The 18717-nt window shown below is 47.1% G+C and overlaps 1 protein-coding gene across 1 annotated transcript; it reads left to right on the top strand.

Annotated features, from left to right (window-relative positions):
* Window positions 1-10976: 10976 nt before the first annotated feature.
* Window positions 10977-18228, top strand: hps6 (HPS6 biogenesis of lysosomal organelles complex 2 subunit 3). Its single transcript, XM_080739829.1, has 4 exons — window positions 10977-13289; window positions 13713-14041; window positions 14629-14962; window positions 16081-18228. The coding sequence occupies exons 1-4, from the start codon at window positions 11379-11381 to the stop codon at window positions 16702-16704; spliced, it is 3198 nt and encodes a 1065-aa protein (XP_080595955.1). The 5' UTR covers window positions 10977-11378; the 3' UTR covers window positions 16705-18228.
* Window positions 18229-18717: the final 489 nt, after the last annotated feature.

Below are 18717 nucleotides of genomic sequence, written 5' to 3'. Positions count from 1 at the left end.
ATTACCGAAAGATCGAATCGGGAAGGATCGGGATCGAATTGGGAGCAAAAATATGTGATCAGGGCATCCCTAATTATTATTATTATTATTATTAACTCTGTGAGCAGCTAATCTCTGGCACCGTTGGCCCGATCAATGTGAAACACACACTCCCTAGATGCCAGAGCAGAGCCTCTACCCCATTTTTCACATCGGGCTACCAGGAGACCAAAACACACTAGAAATACTGTTCCTACGAAACAGTGTGGGCTCACATGGAACACCATATTGGCTAAGGGCCCTGCCTTTGTACTGTCGGTCATTTTTTTAGGAGAATAACCTTGGTATATATTATAAGGTTTTGGTATAACATACTGGTCTCGACTCCACGTGTTGTTGTTATTTATATCTGGTCGCACTTGTTGGTGGTGATGTCACCAAGAACGCTGCTCCTCATTGGCTAAGGGCACTGCCTTAGTTTGTACTGTCGGTAATTTTTTTGTGGAGAATAAACTTTACCTATAAAGATTGGTGTAACATACTGGTCTCGCCTTTCAACGAGCCCACACTTATTTGATATTAAGGTGGTTGCACACTGCTGCGTTTTTCGGGCCGAATATCGGAGTGAATTTCGGAGTGCGTGAGTAAGAAAATCAACCTCACGTTATGTCAGTCACGTTTGCACACTGCCGCCCGTTTCGCGCACCACTCGGTCCCTTGCTCTCTCTATCTCTCTCTCTCTCCTTGCCCTGAAAAACGCATTTCGCAACAAAAAACGCAGCAGTGTGCAACCAGCTTTACTCCTACAGATGTTGTCCACATATCACGCGGTATCTGTACAAAGTATCTCTATTAATGTGTTCAAGACGGGATTTGTCTGATTTTTCATATTCCACCCGATTGGCTAAGATTGGCCTCCAAAGGTTTGCAGGAGTGGTCCGTTGTCATGAAAATGCCTCGTCCGACTGCCATGAAACTTTGCACACACGACACGTCAAACAAATGCCAACCTTTTCGCATTGGCCTATTATAGCGCCACCAGCAGGCTGATTTTTACAGAACACACTTTTTGATATTACTCCTAAGAGCAGAGACTGAATTCCGAACATTGCTGTCCCACAAAACCTATACTTGGCCTGTCTAGTTTGGGATATGTTCATACAGTGGGGAATATATAAAACCGATTAGAAATACTGTTCCTACGAAACGTGACTATATTCTGCAGTGTGCTAACTGGCATGTGAAGCTCAACCAATACTCCAGCTACCACCACTCCCAGATTTTTCTCCGCAACTCGATTGCACCTCATTGGCTAAGGGCCCTGCCTTTGTACTGTCTGTGACAGAACTCACGCGACGGAACTCATCACTATATATAAATAATGAAGATAAAATAGTGTTCTCGCCTTTCAGGCTTCTTTTTGTAAATGATCACCGCGGTGCCTATTATGCCTACTATGATAGGGGCTAGTCGGTACCGCGGTGAAGAGCTATCCACCGCGGTGTAGTCTTTTTGAGTCATAAAACTACAACGTTATGTCATTACTCTCGGTGTAGAGCTTTCCACCGCGAGTCCCGACACATCTCTCTGTTTTTACTTTCAGACAGATAGGCTCTTCACCCCCTTCACTGATTGGTCGATCTAGACCAGTCAGTCACGATGAATAGGACTTCACCGTGACTGACTATGATGGCCTCCACTTATTTTCTCACTTTAGGTGGATAGCTTTACACCTAAAATTAGCGGTGAATAGCTCTTCACCCTGGACTCTGATAGAGGCTTTAGTGTTAGAGTTAGGCATAGTTTTACTGAGGTTTGGTGGTCGATCCAAAGGGTGTTCGACCTAATGACGTTACCGTACAAATGAAACCAAATGTTCCATTTGTATACTCTCAGTGTGTAACAGACCTGTGATGGTCATTCAGGGCTACATCTCTTGTCCACTCATTTTGTATGTCTGTGGCAAAAAATATATACAAAATAATTTACAAAAATGTCCACACGCCAGCATGGTGAAGACGGGAGCGCTTCGCTGTTACTACGTGTCATCTTTTCGACACTGGACACAACTCCGTCTGTCATTCAATGTTATATGAGATACTTCAATGGTTTCCTGTGTAAATAAGCCGAGTGCTTTCCTAGGATCTCCTTTTAGTTGACCTTGTACAAGTGAACTGTCCGTCATGAAACTGTACTTTTTTTCTATGCAAACTCCTAATAAAGTCTTCAATCAATCAATCCTTGTCACAACAATACAACTGCCATTGGGGCAGTTGACTGAGATGTCGTGGAGTAGAAGTAAAAGTACTGCAAATGTATATATAAAATACTGCAGTAAAGAAAAAAAAACTCAAACTTATAAGTACACTACAGTATTTGAGTAAATACCGTACTTAGTTACTTTTACACCATTGTTCATGTCATTGTCTTTATTTACAATGTATTCCAAAATAGGCTTAATTATATCCTTTTTGTTTGCGCACAAAAATGTCAGGGCACAAATTGAACAGTATGAAAGTAAAACAACATGAAAGGCCTCTCCATACTTCGACCGAAATGTTCGGTGAGTTGCGTTTTCCGACGTGCAAATTTCCGAACTCTCGTTCGGTCCAATGCTTTTCAGAAGTCCCGAGGGATATAATTTTATGGTAGAAAAGGACCTTTTGACCGAAAACAGCGGTTTCGGTCGAAGTATGGAGAGGCCTTTAGCTTAATTCAGTGATTTTCTTTTAATAATTATTTGGGAAAAAGGAAAAGGTGAAATATAAAAAATAATTATTAAAAATAAATGAAAAAAGTTATCGAAAAAACATGGCCTCATTAGGAGGGTATTATGAGTCACCAGAAAAAATAATGGGTGTTTTTAATGAATCTATCATGGTTAAAATGGAGTTTAAAGTTACAATGGGTGTGTGTGGGGAGAGGCCCTGTGCCTGGAGGGCCTGGTAACATTTACATCAAATATCTAAATATTGAATCAAACTAATTAAAAACTGTTCAGGGTGTTCATAAAAGCCTGATCAGACGATAAAATTACCAAAAGTTTTTTTGAAAGTGAAATATCCATTTAACTACAGTACTTGAGTTAAATGTACTTAGTTACTTTACACGACTGTCCATGTCTACAGATTCTTGACCCTTCGAACACAAGTTATTTGCTATCTGACCCCAATGACTCGCAACAACGCAACTCCTTGCAAGTTGCAACATATGATGCAACTCCTTGCAAGTTGCAACCATTAACCTAAAAGGCAGTTAACTTGAAAGGAGTTGCATTGGTGTGTGGACTGGCTGGCCTTTAGAGAACGTGATCATGAGAGCGTGTAAACAAAGAGAATCTACGTTAATTACATTTTAGGCTCATGTGATAGAAATATTATTTCAGGTTCCTGTTTACTTCCTCCTTTCCAAGGGGGTGGCAGTGGCTCAGGGGTAGAGAAACCGTCATTAGAACACAGAGGGTTCCCAGTTCGATCCCGGGCTCTCCCCCAGAGTTAGTGTGGAAGAGTCCTTGAGCAAGACTCTGAACCCCTAGTTGCTCCTGGTGAGCAGGTTGGTGCCTTGCATGGTTTCCTCTGCCATTGGTGTACTGCAGGGTTCCCCAATAGGCGGCCCGCGGGCCATTTGCGGCCCGCGGGGGGCTACTGTCTGGCCCACACCAACCCCAGTAATAATGGTGGTATAAGAGCAGCAACAACACTAGTATATCGTCGTTGTCGGGTGGAAATCTCGTATCTCCAAATATGTACGTTCTTTCGCAAATCATACAAGGCCAAAAGTAGTGAAAACAGCAGATCTACAAGCACACAACGCCTCGCACCGCAAGGCGCTGTTTGCTTGTAGATCGGCTGTTTTCACTAGTTTAAATCATTTTTAAAATGATAAATTCAAAACGAACGGTTAATTTGGACATACAAGATGTTCACCCAACAGCGACGAAAACTGTCGCTAACTGTCGCTAACCCCCAGGGACCTGGGGGTCCCTGGGGCTCCGGGGGTCCTTGGAGGTTGTAGTTTGGCAGGCAAGGAGTGTGTGTGTGTGTGTGTGTGTGTGTGTGTGTGTGTGTAAAATCTGGCATGGATCGGGTCAACGGGTGCGGAGATATAAGCAGGGAAAAAGTGTGACGTGTGATGTGTGAGCACATTTGGTCATTTTTTACATCTGGGGGTCCCCCAGGGACCTGGGGGTCCCTGGGGCTCCGGGGGTCCTTGGAGGTTGTAGTTTGGCAGTCAAGGAGTGTGTGTGCAAAATTTGGCATGGATGGGGGCAACGGTTGTGGAGATATGAGCAGGGCAAAAGTGTGACGGACTCACTCACTCACAGACAGCCGGTGGAGGTTTTGGTAGTAAATGCGACCTACGGTCGCAATAATTTACAAAAATGTCCACACGCCAGCATGGTGAAGACGGGAGCACTTCGCTGTTACTACGTGTCATCTTTTCGACACTGGACACAACTCCGTCTGACATTCAATGTTATATGAGATACTTCAATGGTTTCCTGTGTAAATAAGCCGAGTGCTTTCCTAGGATCTCCTTTTAGTTGACCTTGTACAAGTGAACTGTCCGTCATGAAACTGTACTTTTTTCTATGCAAACTCCTAATAAAGTCTAGCCTGCTTCCAGACCAGAGACCCCGCCCACTCTCAGAGTGGACTCTTTCTCTGGTCTGGAGCTGACTACAGGAATCACTTTTTATTTTCGGTTGCTCCAATGAGCGCGGGGGGTGGGGGTGGGTCTAACGAATATCCAATCCGCGCAGCAGTTGAAACGATTCAAACGAAGTTCACACACAGGCAGGCTGAGGAAGGCACACGCACACACACGCACGCGCTGAGTTCACCAAGCTGTTTATGTTGATTACATGTTTCTGGTCGCAGTTCTGTCACTGGCACAGACAGAGACACACACACAATCACACCATAGGCGCCGACTCTGTGTGGGCTGAAGGGCCGCGGCACCCCGCGAGATAAAGCCCGAAATTAACACGTACAGCTTTGTTTGAAGGGAAAACACCAGCCCCAGGTGTGGGGGCTGAGGGAGCGATAGAAACTAACGCTGGGACTGGAGGCGGAGCGCTCCCATAGCCTATTTGCATGTAAGCAAACATGCCTAATAGTTCTTGTTTTAACCAGGCAGGTAGGTCTACATTCCAGTGGGGGGGCTGGTGTGGGGGCTGTGGGAGCGATAGAAAGGGAGGCACTGAAACTTGACATGGATGTCATAGCCAACCGCTTCATATCCCGTGCATCTGTAAGGAGTAGCACCTTCCTCACTAAGAAATAAATACAATTTTTTGGTTTTGTTTTGCTGCAAGTAGCCTACTTGTATGCAGTGTTCACTTTATAGGCCTAATAGGCTGTTGCAATAGCGTGGCCATGGTTTTAATACTATTTTGTCTTTCTTTGCATTTTATTTTCTATCATTTAGCAGACTACTGCATGATGGACGAATACAAGGGCGAGACGGCACAGTGTCTTCTCTAATCAATACAATGCCATGGCATTAGCTAGTTTTTTGTTTGATATGGTGCTTAACTGTTGAAACATGCTGAACTTTCATTGTAAAAATGTACCACTGTACTATTGACAAACTGTAAATAAAGTATCCATCTGAGAAAAAAATGCCCTTTTTTTGCGACGACGACGACGACGGGGGGGGTAGGGGGGGGTAGCGCTCGATGCTTCAGCACCTCGCGGCATGGACAAAACCCGGCGCCTCTGAATCACACACACAGTCCGCGACCGTGCGTCGCGTCCACCGTGCGTCTCGATCACCGTGCATCGCGATCACTCGCGCGCGGATGCGCGCGTGCACGCTCGCAAAAAAAGTCCCTCCCTGTAAATCGCTTAGAATAGAGCACAGCTTCAGACTAAAGCGTGAGCTGAGTCTGAAATCAGGCTAAATAAAGTCTTCAATCAATCAATCCTTGTCACAACAATACAACTGCCATTGGGGCAGTTGACTGAGATGTCGTGGAGTAGAAGTAAAAGTACTGCAAATGTATATACCAGTAAGACTCCCTAATCGGGAGATAAGCGACCGTAGGTCGCTTATCTCCACAAGGGCAAAAAGGGCAAAAATTTGTTTTTCCAAAATCTTCCTGATCCATGTTGATGACATGAGTGTAGACATGCTGTGTAGTGATTTTCGTGATTTTAGGGCAAAATCTGTAGGAGCAGTGTCCAAAAATGTGTTTTTAAAAGTCGGCCTGAAGGTGGCGCTATATGGGACAGATTCATGGTGATGGGATGAGTGTAGACATACTGTGTAGCGATTTGCGTGATTTTAGGGCAAAAACTGTAGGAGCAGTGTCCAAAAATGTGTTTTAAAAATCGGCCTCATGGTGGCGCTAGAAGAGGGCCATGTGAGAAATGAGGGGTGGGGTGTCCGCGTTGCCTTGGCGGACGAATAGGTACCGGCCCCGGCTCTCCCGGACCCTCCTAGCCCGAGTTACGGCATTTTATGTGAGCTGCAGTGGAGGGGGTCCTCCACTGGGGGCGCCACCACTTTTGCATCCGTTCTGGAGCACCAGGAGTCGGTGGTCCCCGGGAATTCCCCGTGAGCAGCCCCGTTGGGGTGGTCATTTGGTCATTTTTGCACATTTGGTCATTTTTTACATCTGGGGGTCCCCCAGATACCTGGGGGTCCCTGGAGCTCCGGGGGTCCTTGGAGGTTGTAGTTTGGCAGCCAAGGAGCGTGTGTGCAAAATTTGGCATGGATCGGGGCAACGGTTGCGGAGATATGAGCAGGGCAAGAGTGTGACGTGTGAGGTGTGACAGACAGACGGACTGACTGACTGACTGACTCACTCACTCACAGTTTGTGCAGGTTTTGATAGTAAGTGCGACCTACGGTCGCAATAAAATACTGCAGTAAAGAAAAAAAACTCAAACTTATAAGTACACTACAGTACTTGAGTAAATGTACTTAGTTACTTTTACACCATTGTTCATGTCATTGTCTTTATTTACAATGTATTCCAAAATAGGCTTAATTATATCCTTTTTGTTTGCGCACAAAAATGTCAGGGCACAAATTGAACAGTATGAAAGTAAAACAACATGAAAGGCCTCTCCATACTTCGACCGAAATGTTCGGTGAGTTGTGTTTTCCGAGGTGCAAATTTCCGAACTCTCGTTCGGTCCAATGCTTTTCAGAAGTCCCGAGGGATATAATTTTATGGTAGAAAAGGACCTTTTGACCGAAAACAGCGGTTTCGGTCGAAGTATGGAGAGGCCTTTAGATTAAATCAGTGATTTTCTTTTAATAATTATTTGGGAAAAAGGAAAAGGTGAAATATAAAAAATAATTATTAAAAATAAATGAAAAAAGTTATCGAAAAAACATGGCCTCATTAGGAGGGTATTATGAGTCACCAGAAAAAATAATGGTTTTTTTAATGAATCTATCATGGTTAAAATGGAGTTTAAAGTTACAATGGGTGTGTGTGGGGAGAGGCCCTGGGCCTGGAGGCCGGCCTGGTAACATTTACATCAAATATCTAAATATTGAATCAAACTAATTAAAAACTGTTCAGGGTGTTCATAAAAGCCTGATTAGACGATAAAATTACCAAAAGTTTTTTTGAAAGTGAAATATCCCTTTAACTACAGTACTTGAGTTAAATGTACTTAGTTACTTTACACGACTGTCCATGTCTACAGATTCTTGACCCTTCGAACACAAGTTATTTGCTATCTGACCCCAATGACTCGCAACAACGCAACTCCTTGCAAGTTGCAACATATGATGCAACTCCTTGCAAGTTGCAACCATTAACCTAAAAGGCAGTTGAAAGGATTTGCATTGGTGTGTGGACTGGCTGGCCTTTAGAGAACGTGATCATGAGAGCGTGTAAACAAAGAGAATCTACGTTAATTAGGCTCATGTGATAATAATATTTCAGGTTCCTGTTTACTTCCTCTTTTCCAAGGGGGTGGCAGTGACTCAGGGGTAGAGAAACCGTCATTAGAACACAGAGGGTTGCCAGTTCGATCCCGGGCTCTCCCCCAGAGTTAGTGTGGAAGAGTCCTTGAGCAAGACTCTGAACCCCTAGCTGCTCCCGGTGAGCAGGTTGGTGCCTTGCATGGTTTCCTCTGCCATTGGTGTACTGCAGGGTTCCCCAATAGGCGGCCCGCGGGCCATTTGCGGCCATTTGCGGGGGGCTACTGTCTGGCCCACACCAACCCCAGTAATAATGGTGGTATAAGAGCAGCAACAACACTAGTATATCGTCGTTGTCGGGTGGAAATCTCGTATCTCCAAATATGTACGTTCTTTCGCAAATCATACAAGGCCGTCGCACAAAAGTAGTGAAAACAGCTGATCTACAAGCACACAACGCCTCGCACCGCGAGGCGCTGTGTGCTTGTAGATCGGCTGTTTTCACTAGTTTAAATCATTTTTAAAATGATAAATTCAAAACGAACGGTTAATTTGGACATACAAGATTTTCACCCGACAGCGACGAAAACTGTCGCTGGAGTAGCGGGAACGCCACCGTCGCCCCCTGCAATGTCGTGGCCCTCGGCTTGGTACCCTAGACATAATTTGGCCCTAGGGGAAAACTAATTGGGGAACCCTGGTGTACTGTATGTGTAGCAGGGTGATCACAGCTTCAGCCTGATTGTCTCAAAAGTCTAGTAGGCCTATGTCCCCCAGACCATAAGATGTCTCTTTGATCTAGTGGTTAAAGGGCCATTTCACCTCTGGGACAACCAGATCTTATTTTATTGTTGTTTGGGACACGATCAACACAATCCTGAGTTATTTTTTGTGTTCAATCTGTGTTTTGAGATATTTTAGTATTTCAGCATGTACTAGTGATGCAAAACGCATCATATGATGCAAAATTCATCACTAGTACATGCTGAAATACTAAAATATCTAAAAACATAGATTGAACACAAAAAATAACTCAGGATTGTGTTGATCGTGTCCCAAATAACAATAAAATAAGATCGGGTTGTCCCAGAGGTGAAATGGCCCTTTAAGATGTTGGACTTTCACGCGGGAGGGTTCTCATCCTGGGTGTTACATATGAATGTGTGTGTGTGTGTGTGTGTGTGTGTGTGTGTGTGTGTGTGTGTGTGTGTGTGTGTGTGTGTGTGTGTGTGTGTGTGTGAATAGATAGACAATACACAATCTATGTAAAGCAAGGCGTTATACAAATACAAATAGACCACACCTATTTCAGACAAATAATTAAAGGACACTTCTGGTTGGCTGAGGCTCTGTCTCAGTGCAGTGTGGCAAAGTTGACACTGCCGTGTCACTAAGGGTGGCCTCTAATTCAGAGGCCAACTCAACTGTTCTGGTACGCACGCACGCACGCACGCACGCACACACACACACACACACACACACACACACACACACACACACACACACACACACACACACACACACACACACACACACACACACACACACACACACACACACACACACACACACACACACACACACACACACACACTCCATGGACAGGCGTATGTTACTTAGCAGCAATGGGGGAGGACTCGGAGTGAATCATATTTTATCAACTGAGAATTTTGCTTTTACATTAAACCAAATTACAGCATATTTTAGGTGGTAGGCAGCCATATAGGTTAATTAATGGTCAATGTATAAATACTTTTGGCTTTTGGGCAACATTCTCAGGATCTACTTGGGGATTTGGTTAGAATCATATAAACTAAAAAACATTTTAGTCCAGAAAGGTCTACTTGTTAGACAATAGTAGTTGATTTATTTAATTTGTTGGTTTTAGAATCTTTACAGATGTTTTGTTTCTCAGTCTGCCCCTCCCCTTATGCAAAACATACTCGGTAGACTTTGACATCCCATCGCCCGGAAGGACGATTGTGTTGTGATTGGCTAGTGAGCAGTGCTGTCAAGCGTCGGGCGGGCTCCTTGACAACCAACTGGCCAATCACAGACGGACCATGCTCCAGCCTCCCCCTGACATAGCCCTGAAACATGACGGCCATATGACACGACCCTCATGCATCCACCTTAACCTTGCTTCCTGCGAGGTAGACAAAGTGCCCCGTGCAGGCTAAACAAACGTTCACATTTCAAAAATAAAGTGCTTAACCAAGGCTAGTTTGTGTCAGAATACATGCCGCTCAACCAGAATTACATGCCGCTCCCGTATTGTTTAATAAAAAGCATTGTTATCTGTGTACGTGTGTTCCCCATGCGCACCAAGGTCACTGAGATGTGGGCGTGACCGTGCAAAATGTCCGGAAATACGAGGGGAAAACAGAAAACGATCGGATAAAAAATGCTTTTTATTAAACAATACGCGAGTGACATGTCATTCTGGTTGAGCGGCATCTATCCTGACACAAATTAGCCTTGGGTAAGCACTTTATTTATGAAATGAGAACGTTTGTTTAGCCTGCCGGGTCACGTTGTCCTCCTTGCTTAGAAGCAAGGGGAGGAGGATGCATGACGGTCGTGTCATACGGGCGACCGCGCGTTTACCAACGAGTCTGAGGCCTTAAGCTAGATGCAGAAAATAGACCCACATTTAGAGTGAAAAAATATTTGCTTCTGGGGGTCCCTGCCCCTGGAACAAAGTATTTTGAGATGGGGGTCCGCGGCCAAATACATATCATTTTGGGGTCCTTGACATGACAAAGTTTGTGAAGTGTTTTCAGAAAACTGTTTAATAGGATTTAGAATTAGAGGACACGTTTTGTAGAAAAGGACCCCACAAAATGATATGTATTTGGTCCAGGGACCCCCATCTCAAAATATTTTGTTCCAGGGCAATCCAGGCCCACGCAGGGACCCCCAGAAGCAAAGATTTTAGTTAAAATGTTGACTCTAATGTGGGTCTATTCTGCATCTAGCTTAAGGCCTCAGACCCGTTGGGAAAAAACGAGCACGTCCCCCCTGACGATGGGATCCAGGCTCCAGCGTTTACTCGGTATATCCGGAAATTAACAATCTCGTGATGTCAGGAGGTCCAGCCAAGGAATGGAATGACTGCACTTAGTTTAGTTTAGAAGGCTTTGAGGACTAAGAAATAAGAAATAATAACTAAAACAAACCCCAGGTCGGTGTCAAACTCGGCTATTATTCAACGATGTTGTCAACCCGCACGACGCCATGGAATTAACCAAACCGGAGGATATTATCGGCCACCGGTCCGTGGACGGTGAACGAAAGGATGCCGCCTGTAGGAACTAAACCGACGGGGATGTGATTTGTAGCTGACCGGGGCTAGCAGCTGGGCTAGTGGATGCAGTGACCGGGCTACAGTGGCCAGCTGGCGGGCTAGTGGACGGCACAGTGTGTGTGTGTGTGTGTGTGTGTGTGTGAGTACTTACTTAGCCAACATTTCTCCTCCTCCCCTGTAACTTTAACTGTCGTCAGTCGGAGCCATGACACGGCTGGTGCTGGAGCAAGTGACTGATTTCGGGGACTATACTGGGGGTAAAGAATTAAGCGAGCTCCTGAAACAGCTGAGCAGTGGTGGTGGTGGAGGTGTTGGAGGTGAGTGCTCCAGAACCAGACCTCTGTCCGACGTGCGTGTGAGCCCGGACGGACGTCACATCCATGTCATCCTCCGCAGACCCAGAGTGGGTCTCGTGACTTTCGACAAGTACGAGCGACCCCAGCTGATCCGCGGCGGCGGCGGCAGCCTCCACCGCCTGGACCTGGGGGGTCCGGGGACGCGTACCGTGCCCATAGTGGACCTGGTGTATCTGAGCCGCAACAACAGTGGCGTTGTTGTTAAAAGCAGCAGAGATCAGCAGCAGGGCGACAGTAGTGCCGCTGCGGCTGCCACACTGGCAGTGGTGTTCGAGAATGGCAAAGCAGAGTTCTGGAGGTTCCAGGAGTGCCGGGCGGGCTGGCATTTCCTGCAGACAGCCGAGCTGTGCAACAGCCCCCGGGCCAAGGTGGTGTCGGTGTCCGCCTGCTCGGACCACATCGTCTGGTGCGAGGAGAGACCGCCCTCGGAAAGCTCCACCGGTGCCACCACCACAGCCAACACTGCCACCAGGAACAACTTCAGATACTGTATCTGCAAACGTGCCTTCGAGGTGGTGGAGGGCGCCGTCACCCTGGGAGGGGTGAAGATCGCCCTGCACAACAACCCCCGCTTCACCGTGGTCAGCTCCGGCGAGCGCGCGGTCTACCTGCTTCCCGACCAGCAGGACAAGCGCCTGCTGAGCGTCTCCAAGCTGTTCCTGGTCTGGTTCCCCCAGCACGACTCCTTCAGGGTCAGCAGCACCTGCAGAGGCACGCTGCTCAACAACAAGAGAGACTCTCCTTCCTCGGTCAGAGAGTCCGACTTTAAGAGGTTGGTGGCGGACAGTTTGGGATACCTGTCGGCGCTCGAGCCGCCTGAGATCTGCTGCTGTTCCCCGGTGTCGGCACGTGGCGGAGGAGGCCTGCTGCTGCTGCTCAGCTCGGGCTGGGTGAGCCTGCTGCAGCGGGACGGGACGCTGCGTCACGTGTACAAGCTGGCGGACAACTGCACGCCGGCCAGCCGCGGCGGGACGCACTGCGGCCTCCGTGCGTACCGCAACACCCTGGCGCTGACCGTGGGCCGCACCCTGTACCTGGTGGACCTGGCGCGCGGCCGAGAGCTGCAGAAGATCTCCCTGAAGAGAGAGGGGCTGCTGTACGAGGACGGGACCGACGCGCCGCAGCAGGAGCTCCCTCGCCTGCTCTCGGAGACGGGGTTGTTCGCCGTGATGCAGCGCGACACGGACCCTCCCCGGCCGCCGAGGGCCTCTCCTCCTCCTCTGTGCGACGCGCCGGAAGGCCTCGTGCTCCGGCCTCCCGGAGCCCACCTGCTGCCGGAGGCCGAAAGCCTCCTCCGCCCCGGGGCTCTCCTGCTGGAGGCCGTCTTCGAGGAGGCGTGTAAGTACTACCAGCAGCGCAGCCTGAGCAGCACCCAGCTCACCGTGGACAAGCTGAAGAAAGGAGGCATGTTCCAGGCTCCCATCTCCCTGGCCTCCATCGTCAGGGACTACCTGGGCGGGGAAGGCGGGCTGAAGGGGGCGGCGGAGCTTTCGTCCCAACAGGGAGGAGGATGCAGAGGAGGCTCTGGGCCGGGTGAGAAGGGTCCAGACAAGCTGCTGGGGTCCCTGGAGGCCGAGCTGAAGGCCCTGGTGTCTCTGGAGGAGGTGAAGGGGAGCTTGGTGAGGGGCGGCCAGAAGGAGGTGGAGGCGGTGCGCGACAGCCTGGTGGAGCAGGAGGTGACGCGGCTGCTGTCGTCTGGCGAGCTGGACCGAGAGGCGGTGCTCCACCTCAACTCCATCTTCAGCCTCTTCCCCTGCCAGGTAAATTCTCCTTCTACAACACTTCCACACTGTGTGTGGAATTCATTACTACCTCCCTTAAAACATGTAGCTCGCTGGCATCCCTCAAAACTTCCCTAAAAAACTCCCCTTGTTTCCCCTACCATGTACATATAGTGTTTTTATAACTGCGATGATTTTTGAAAGGTTTTGTTTGCTTGCTATTCGTTATGTCCATGAATTGAATACCAAGGCCTTCCGACGTAAACAAATCAGGTCGACCAAAGTACATCATGAGAAAACAGTAAAAACAAGAGGACTTAAAACGTAAAAGGACTTATTTGGGATGCTCCTTTTAGGCAGGGTGTTTAACTGTACTTGTACTGTACTACAATGTTTTATTGAATTGACTATACTTGTACTGTTCTCCATTTCTTGTCTAATAAAATATTCAATCAATCAAAGGCGTGGAGCGCCGCCAAGGCCGCCCTGCAGCTGCGCTGCAACGGGGAGGACACCCTGTCCAGCTGGGCCCCGCAGGACGTCTGGAAGACCATCCTCAGCCCCGTCCCGGCCCCCAGCAGCAGCAGCAGCAGCGCTTCGGCTGGCCTCCCTTATGCCAACGGCCAGCCCAAACACAAGCTGGGCCACAGAGCCTCCGGTCCCGTCCCCAAACCCAACCTGCCAGGCTCGGGCTCCAACTTCCCCGCCGCTGCTAACAGCACGGCGGCGCTGCCCGTGTTCGAGCTCCTGTGTCACTCCATCTTCCACTTCCAGCCCAGCTGGCTGCCCAGGTAGGAGTGGGCGATATGGAAAATTATAATATGACGATATTCATCGAAGCTGTATCACGATACACAATCTTATCAAGATAGCTTTTCATTAAGTTTTAAGTTACAACCACATCACCTACAACAAAAAACTAAAATAAAAAAGGAGACCAGACCATTTAGACCAGTGGTCCTCAAAGTGGGATCCAGGGACTCTCTGCGTTCCTTTTGAGAGGCCTAAATTGACCCTTACAAGTATGTAACTCTGACATGATACCAAATACGGGTCCATTTGGTTCCATTTGTATACTGTCAGAATTAAAGGACCAGGTCACCTCTGGGACGACCAGATCTTATTTTATTGGCACACAACAATAAAATAAGATCTGGTTGTCCCAGAGGTGACCTGTTCCTTTAAGGTGAGACCTTGACATTGTAACGTTTGAGAACCACTGATTTAGACCCAAATGCAGGTTTAAATTGAATTCTGCAATGAATCTCTGCATTAACAATTCAACAGCATTTTCATTGTATCACGATATATATACAATATCTGTGAAAAGGCTGGTATGGTCTCAAGGATATTTGTCACCCTATCTATCTACGCCCAGGTTCCTGGAGCTGGCCCAGCAGCAGCAGGGCTCGGCGGGCCTGGGTCTGAGCCTGGCCTCGTCCTCCTGGGGGTACCCTGGAGGAGGGAGGGCAGGGGAGCAAGGCCAGGGCAGCAGCCTGCCGCTCTACAAGCGGGCCCTGGCCGTCCTGCCCGGGGGGCCCGGGGGGCCCCACAGGGACCACCAGGTCCTGCCCGGGCCCGGGGGGCCCCACAGGGACCACCAGGTCCAGGACCTGGAGGTGGAGCTGCTGCTGGTGAGCGGGCGTCCCAACGCCATCCTCCAGGCCCTACGCGTCCTCATGGGACGCCAGCAGTGGGAGCGCGTCACCCAGGTACTGCTTTTTACTTTACTGGAGTAGGGCTGTCACGATTGTGACATTTTACATGACGATTAATTGTCACTCAAATGATTGCGATTAACGATTTAATTGTGTTTTTGTCGTTGACTATTACATTTCTGTTTTCTTGTAAGCTTTGAAGTTGCACATGGCAGATATGACACATAACCCAAATATACAAAGAAATGGCTGACATATTTGACAACTTTATACTTAAAAAAGAACATTGATAGTGGAAATAGTCGATCTACAAGCTCACAACGCGTCGCATTGCGACGCGTTGTGAGCTTGTAGATCGGCTATTTCCTCTATTTTTGAAAATGTTTGAAAATATTTGAACATTTTTCAACATGTAAACGATTATGACGATTATGACAAAATAATTGCGATTAGACAATTACTGTATGTAATAATTATGACAGGCCTATACCCAGGTACTGGTTTTTACTTTACTTGAGTGTTTCCAAAAGTATGTTTGCAAATACCTTTCACTTCTACTCCACTACATATCAGAGGCAAATAAAGGTACTTTTACTCCACTACATTTATTTGGAAACTTTAGTTACTTCAGATATACATTATAATATTATAAAACATACATGAACCACTTTAGCCCTATTTTATACATAGGATATTTAAAAATAGCAGATCTACCAGCTCACAACACGTCGCAATTTGAAGCATTGTGACTCTTGTATATGTGCTTTTTTCAAACATTTTCATTTTTTACTTAGATCTACAAGCTCACAACGCGTTGCGACGTGAAGCACTGAGCTTGTATGTCTGCTATTTTCAAACATTTTGTACTTGTTGGTGCTTTAAGTACAACTTGATGCCAATACTTTTGTACTTAAAAGGACCACTTCACCTCTGGGACAATCTTATTGATCTTATTTTATTGTTGTTTGGGACACGATCAACACAATCCTGAGTTATTTTTTGTGTTCAATCTGTGTGTTAGATATTTTAGTATTTCAGCATGCAACTGGTCATATGATGCATTTTGCATCATATGACCAGACTTTTACTTGTGAGTACTTCTACATCGCCGTATCGATACTTCTATTCAGGTACAAAATGTGAGTTAACTCCCCCTCCCCCCTCCCCCCCAGGTGGCCCAGCGGTTCTGCGCTCAGAGCCCGCTGCTCAACAAGGAGATCTTCACGGTGCTGCTGTGCGAGGTGGCCCAGCACCGGGACCTGGACCCATACCTGGAGCTGCTGTGGACGCTGTGTCCCGAGGACGTCACGGTCACCGCCATCCTCAACCTGGTGCTGAAGAACATCCCCTCGCACACCTCTCCTCCTCCCCCCGCTGGCTCCTCCTCCTCCCTGCTCTCCTCGCCCTCCCCGCCCCCCTTCGCCCATGCCGGGCCCGGGGACCCCCGGGGGCCCGGGGACCCCCAGCGCGGCCACCTGACGGTGGGCCTGCTGAAGCCGCTGCTGAGCCGTGTCCTCCAGAGAGAGACCAAGCCCAGCCAGAGGTACGCCGACATCCTGCAGTCGCCCTCCTTCCCTGCTGCTGCTTCTCCCCCCGCGGTGCCCGCCGCTCCCGCTCCCCTTCCTCGCCAGGCTGGTGGGGTGGCACCACAGGGGCCCGGCGGCGGCGTGGGCACAGGCTTGGCGGTCCAAGATCACCACCGCATGGGCGCGGAGCCGCACAGCCCCGCACAGGAGTGCTCTAAACGCAACGCCGTCCAAGCGGGCAGGGTGACAGTACCTATTAATCCAGTCTGACACACATTCACGCACACACACACACACACACACACACACACACACACACACACACACACACACACACCTACACACACACACACACACACACACACACACACAGCATCACATCCTTGCATGTTGAGGAAAAGAACATTGAATAGACTTTTTTTTTGTTAACACCGCGCTCTGACTTGACTGATGCGGTGTCCTCGTAGATCATCAAACATGTATAGGAAGTGGATCGCACACAATGGCAAGAGTTACTTTTCTTTTTTGCTTTATTGCATATTTCTTACGATGAGAAACTGACATTTTGGCTATCCAGCCATACGCTGAAGAAGGCTGGATAGAACATCGCCGAAACGTCTTATAGAAATATGCAATAAAGAAAAAAAGAATATTAACTCTTGCCACTGTGTGTGCGATCCATTTCCCATACATGTTTGAAGGAAAAGAACATTGTCATTGAACATTCCACGTGTTAACTGACTTTGAGTTTACAGTTCAAGTAGTGTTGTGTTTTAGTTTTATCTTATAGACAGCGAAAACGACAATCCAACAACGGGAGATTGAAGAAGCACCTTATTATAGGTGTCTGGAAATTGACAATCTAAAGGTTATTATTAATCAAGCACATGTGTTGGAAACAACAGAACAATTACTCAGTATTATTATGAAGTTCTATTGTATGAGACAACCATTTCTGGGGGCTGCAGCGGTCCTCAGATTGACTACTACAAGCTATTAAATGACTACTGAACCATTGTACATACCTATTGAAATCCATTTTAAGTCTGAATGTGTGTGTATATATATATAATATGATATTATTTAAGTATTAAGCCCAAACATGGTCTTGAAAGCCCATGGCACAGTTAATGCCTACATTTGCGTTGAATAACCTGGCCTTTATGAAAAGACCACTGATAGTAATATATACGATACGTTGATGTGTAGTAGAGGGCTTTATGCTTGTCTGCCTGCTAAATATTCTCTGCCATAATATAGTCATTTGTGTCTGCTGTCTGTAGCCAAATATGTATTCTAGGGCTGGGCAATAATATGGATATTCTTTTGATCAATAGAGGGTATGCGTGTGACATCACTGTTGCTGGAAGTTATGTGGGAACACGCCTACTGAGTGGCAAAAAAACAAATGTCTGCCATTGACAGCCCATACATCCAAACAGAAAAGTCCTATCTGATTGTTTTAAACAAAGTTAACTCACCAACATTGTGGCTGTACTGAAAGCTTGAATTATCCTCTATCTGCAAAGTTTTGTTTCATAAAAATCCACCTTAGGCATGTTATGAGCTACTTTGTCAAGACATTCTGTGCAGGTTTTTATTTTTCCAAGTGTCCGAGTTTGGAAGCACTCGCTTTCAACAACAAATTAGAAACATGTGGTATGCAGAGCCGTTGAGTGATTTACAACTAGCACTTCCAAACTCCAATGCTCCATGCTGCTCAATGTTTTGCTACTCAGTCTAGATTAGGGGGGCGGGTCCCAGTGGATGTGCATACCCTCTATATAGGAGACTAGATGACATACAGTATGGGACTTTGGCATATCATATCGTGATATGGTTTTAATAATCACCTAAGCCTTATTTTATACTTTTTATTATTTGATAAAGTTGAATAAATGAGCCAAAGATCAGCTCGGCTACAACTCGCAGTGTTGTCGTTGATATTGAGTTGTTTGGTCAAAAGATTTAATGATATTTGACGTTGTCCATGGCCCAGCCCTGATCTCTGCTCCCCCAGTTGTTGTTGAAGTGATTCGGGGGTTTTCATGCAATGAGCGGCCAGCCTGTCTGTATCGACTGTTGTCAGCACAAAGTGCGCTCCCTGTGTTTGAATGTTCCTCCTGTACACAGTATGAGTGTTGTTTAGGCAGGCTTTGGGGTGAAAGTCCATCATCCTCTGTCTGTTGTTTACCATCTGGTTTTTGATTTCCTCTTTCAACTGTAAAGCTCAAATATTAACCACATTGGATGGTGTATCAGTATTCAGTAGTGTACTTAATT

Source organism: Nannobrachium achirus (genome assembly GCF_963921795.1).
Source record: "Nannobrachium achirus genome assembly, chromosome: 13".
In the NCBI taxonomy this organism is placed as follows: domain Eukaryota; kingdom Metazoa; phylum Chordata; class Actinopteri; order Myctophiformes; family Myctophidae; genus Nannobrachium; species Nannobrachium achirus.
This window is presented reverse-complemented; position numbering and strand designations above follow the sequence as displayed.

Coding starts and splice junctions, on each gene's coding strand:
- hps6 (XM_080739829.1), top strand. CDS start 11,379: ATGACACGGCTGGTGCTGGAGCAAGTGACTGATTTCGGGGACTATACT. Junction 13,290..13,712: donor TCAGCCTCTTCCCCTGCCAG/GTAAATTCTCCT, acceptor AATCAATCAAAG/GCGTGGAGCGCCGCCAAGGC. Junction 14,963..16,080: donor AGTGGGAGCGCGTCACCCAG/GTACTGCTTTTT, acceptor CCTCCCCCCCAG/GTGGCCCAGCGGTTCTGCGC.